A 2,661-nucleotide genomic window follows, 5' to 3' on the forward strand; every position below is an offset into this window, starting at 1 on the left:
TTCGTTGCGTCATTATCTCCATGGCAACCACTCTCCATATTAGGCGAACCGTGAAAACAATATTTTGCTTCTATTCTTCGAACCGAAGCAAACAGCAAAATTACGAAATCCATAAATGAATTTAAGACTAAACGTAAAATTTAATTGCACCTATAATCATTTTTTTATTTAAATTACTTTATCTATTCTATTCAAGGTCTTTTTTACATTAATTCTTATCATCGCCTAATAATCATTGGTTAAAGATTGTTCTTGATATTCCGATAGGAAGTATTCACTAATTTTCATATTTTTGCGAATTTTCATACTCCATACGCTCCATACATACATTTCTTTATATTTTGCGATCAGTCGGCAACTATTCGCTAGTTTCATACTCGTATTAAAAAAAAGATATATATATATATACTTCTTACAGTGCTTAGCAAAAATTCTGCAAATAAAATCGATATATGAGGTGCATTCTGGGTAATTGTCAGCTCAAAAATCGCTTTATTCAAGGTTTAATATAACTTCTTGGTCAAATATAACCAAAGTGTATAGTATAAGCGGATTGATATAAGATATTTAGCTGACTTTTAGTTGAAAAATCACTGAATTTAAAGAATACATGAATATGCAAAGTAGTTCATACTGTATATGGATATATTTGAGCAAGGTCCTCAGCGCTAACTAAGAGACACGCAGCAGGCTCTGGGAACGAGATTGGGGTACCCTTGGCTATTCTCCTATGCAGCCGCTATTAGTGTCGTCACGCAACGCTCACTACCCCTTGCGTGGCGGCTGTGAAGGAGACTACCGCGTGGCGCACGCGCACTTTTTACGTAAACAAACGTGCGAGCCGGCAAAACATTTTTGAGCTGTGTTTGATTTCTATGAATAATCACACAATGTCTTCTGGGAATCAAAATCTTCTTGTTGTTGCCTCTCTTGCGGCAGCTGGGGCAGGACTCGCGGCTACTGTGTCAGGATGGTTCGATGGTTTCCTTGGTGATCAGGATTATAGTTCTAACGATGGAGGACAAGTTGCGCAAGTTGCGCATGCCAGCGAACATTCTTTGCGAGAGATTCTAGAGGAACATCAGCGTCGTCAAACGCTCGTTTCGCGTTATGCAAAACTTGAAGTATGCAATGAATACAAAGATAAAGCAACCTTCTTCGGATTTACCCTCAAACATGCACTTAAAGATGGACTCTTGGAAAAAGAAGCGATTTCTAACAACATCGGTTTTGTAGCTGGAGACGGAGACGTTTACGCTTTATTTCCCAAAATTCTAAATCCCGTCATTGAATTCCTACACGGCGTTTATCCTAGAGTTAAATACACCAGCAGCATTGACGCAAGGAACTTTGATTGTGTAAACCTGGACCCAAAATATGTGGTATCTTGTCGTGTCCGAGTACTGCGGTCGCTACGAGGATTTCCCTTTGCTTGGAAATGCTCAGAGAAGGAAAGACGGGAGATTGAGGAAACAGCAGTAGAAATACTAAATAACATCCCAGGTAAGGATTTTAGCAAAGACACCCGTGTCAGTAGGTTTAAATCTCGATAGTTTTGGCTAGTATTGTATGACATCTAGCAAATGTTCTTCAATACGCGCTGCATTCAATGACTCAAACGCCAGCTACATCATATTAGCCATATTTTAGCGCTAGGCTCTAAAGTTTATATCTTGGATTGAGAAATTCCGTTTTCTTGTGTGATAAGTGCTTAGGCTCTGGAATTAAATTGCCTTAATTAAGTTTGCGAGGTCTTTATATATAGCGTATTGATTTTAATATCCTTTTGCGCTTATTCTGCCATCTAAGTCAACCATATTCAGATGATGTCATTTCGTTTCCATAGGGTACGGAACCTCAAATTACGTCAAGTTATCTGCGCTTGACAAACAGACCAGAGATCTCTTTCTTAGAAGGAACTATATATTCTATCCTCATATAAACGAGTCCGACCAGACATGGCCTTCAGGGCGTGGAATATACTACGGGGACCACGGAAGAGTAGTCGTACTCATCAATGAACAGGAACATCTAAAATTCATCTCACAGCAAACCGGAAGTGATGTCAAAATGGCGTTTAATAGATTACGTAACATTGTTGATATGGTAGAGCGATTGCTTTGGGAGAATGCCCATGACTTTTCCTTCGACGAGAAATATGGCCACCTGACGTCCAGTCCGCGGGAGATTGGAACTGGATTTCGAATTAGCATGAACGTGAGACTGCCTCGTCTGAGCCAGGAGCCTCGTTTTGCTTTTATTTTGCGATTGCTGGCTTTAGAAAAGAGACAACCAGGTGAGTGGTTAGAAGTATCGTAGATTAACTTTGCCAAGGCTGTGAAAACTATTCAAAATGTTACTTACAAATTGCTGCGCAAAATGTTTGCGCATAAATAGAGTACAATACATCGCGCATTTGCACCGACAGGCTGTCGTTCCGTCCCAGGATGAAATCGTTGCTTTTAAGGATTTTCACAACTTTAGCAATTTTTCTTGAAACAACTCTAAGAATTAAATAATGTGACTACGATTTTTGAAAGTCGTGAACAGAAGAGTCACACTTCGTTTTTAGCTTCGAACATTGCCAGTGGCGATTTAGACCTGTGGGCACGATACAATTATTTGCGCGCAGCACTGGAGAAGTAAATCTTGATTGAACTC

At 39.6% G+C, this 2,661-nt stretch overlaps 1 protein-coding gene across 1 annotated transcript; it reads left to right on the top strand.

Moving 5' to 3' along the window:
* Nucleotides 1-890: 890 nt before the first annotated feature.
* LOC148909070 (creatine kinase S-type, mitochondrial-like) lies at nucleotides 891-2,319 on the top strand. The gene is made up of 2 exons (XM_089034012.1): nucleotides 891-1,503; nucleotides 1,847-2,319. Exons 1-2 carry the CDS (start codon nucleotides 891-893, stop codon nucleotides 2,317-2,319), a joined length of 1,086 nt encoding a protein of 361 aa, XP_088890138.1.
* Nucleotides 2,320-2,661: the final 342 nt, after the last annotated feature.

This window comes from Actinia tenebrosa, unplaced genomic scaffold (assembly GCF_029948245.1).
Source record: "Actinia tenebrosa isolate PJP-AT-01 unplaced genomic scaffold, QUT_ActTen_1.0 PGA_scaffold2__45_contigs__length_23673736, whole genome shotgun sequence".
NCBI lineage: Eukaryota > Metazoa > Cnidaria > Anthozoa > Actiniaria > Actiniidae > Actinia > Actinia tenebrosa.

What these genes read in the sequence shown, in the direction of transcription:
- LOC148909070 (XM_089034012.1), top strand. Translation starts at nt 891, where the DNA reads ATGTCTTCTGGGAATCAAAATCTTCTTGTTGTTGCCTCTCTTGCGGCA. An exon ending in AATACTAAATAACATCCCAG is followed by an intron (nt 1,504 to 1,846) that starts GTAAGGATTTTA and finishes TCGTTTCCATAG; the next exon opens with GGTACGGAACCTCAAATTAC.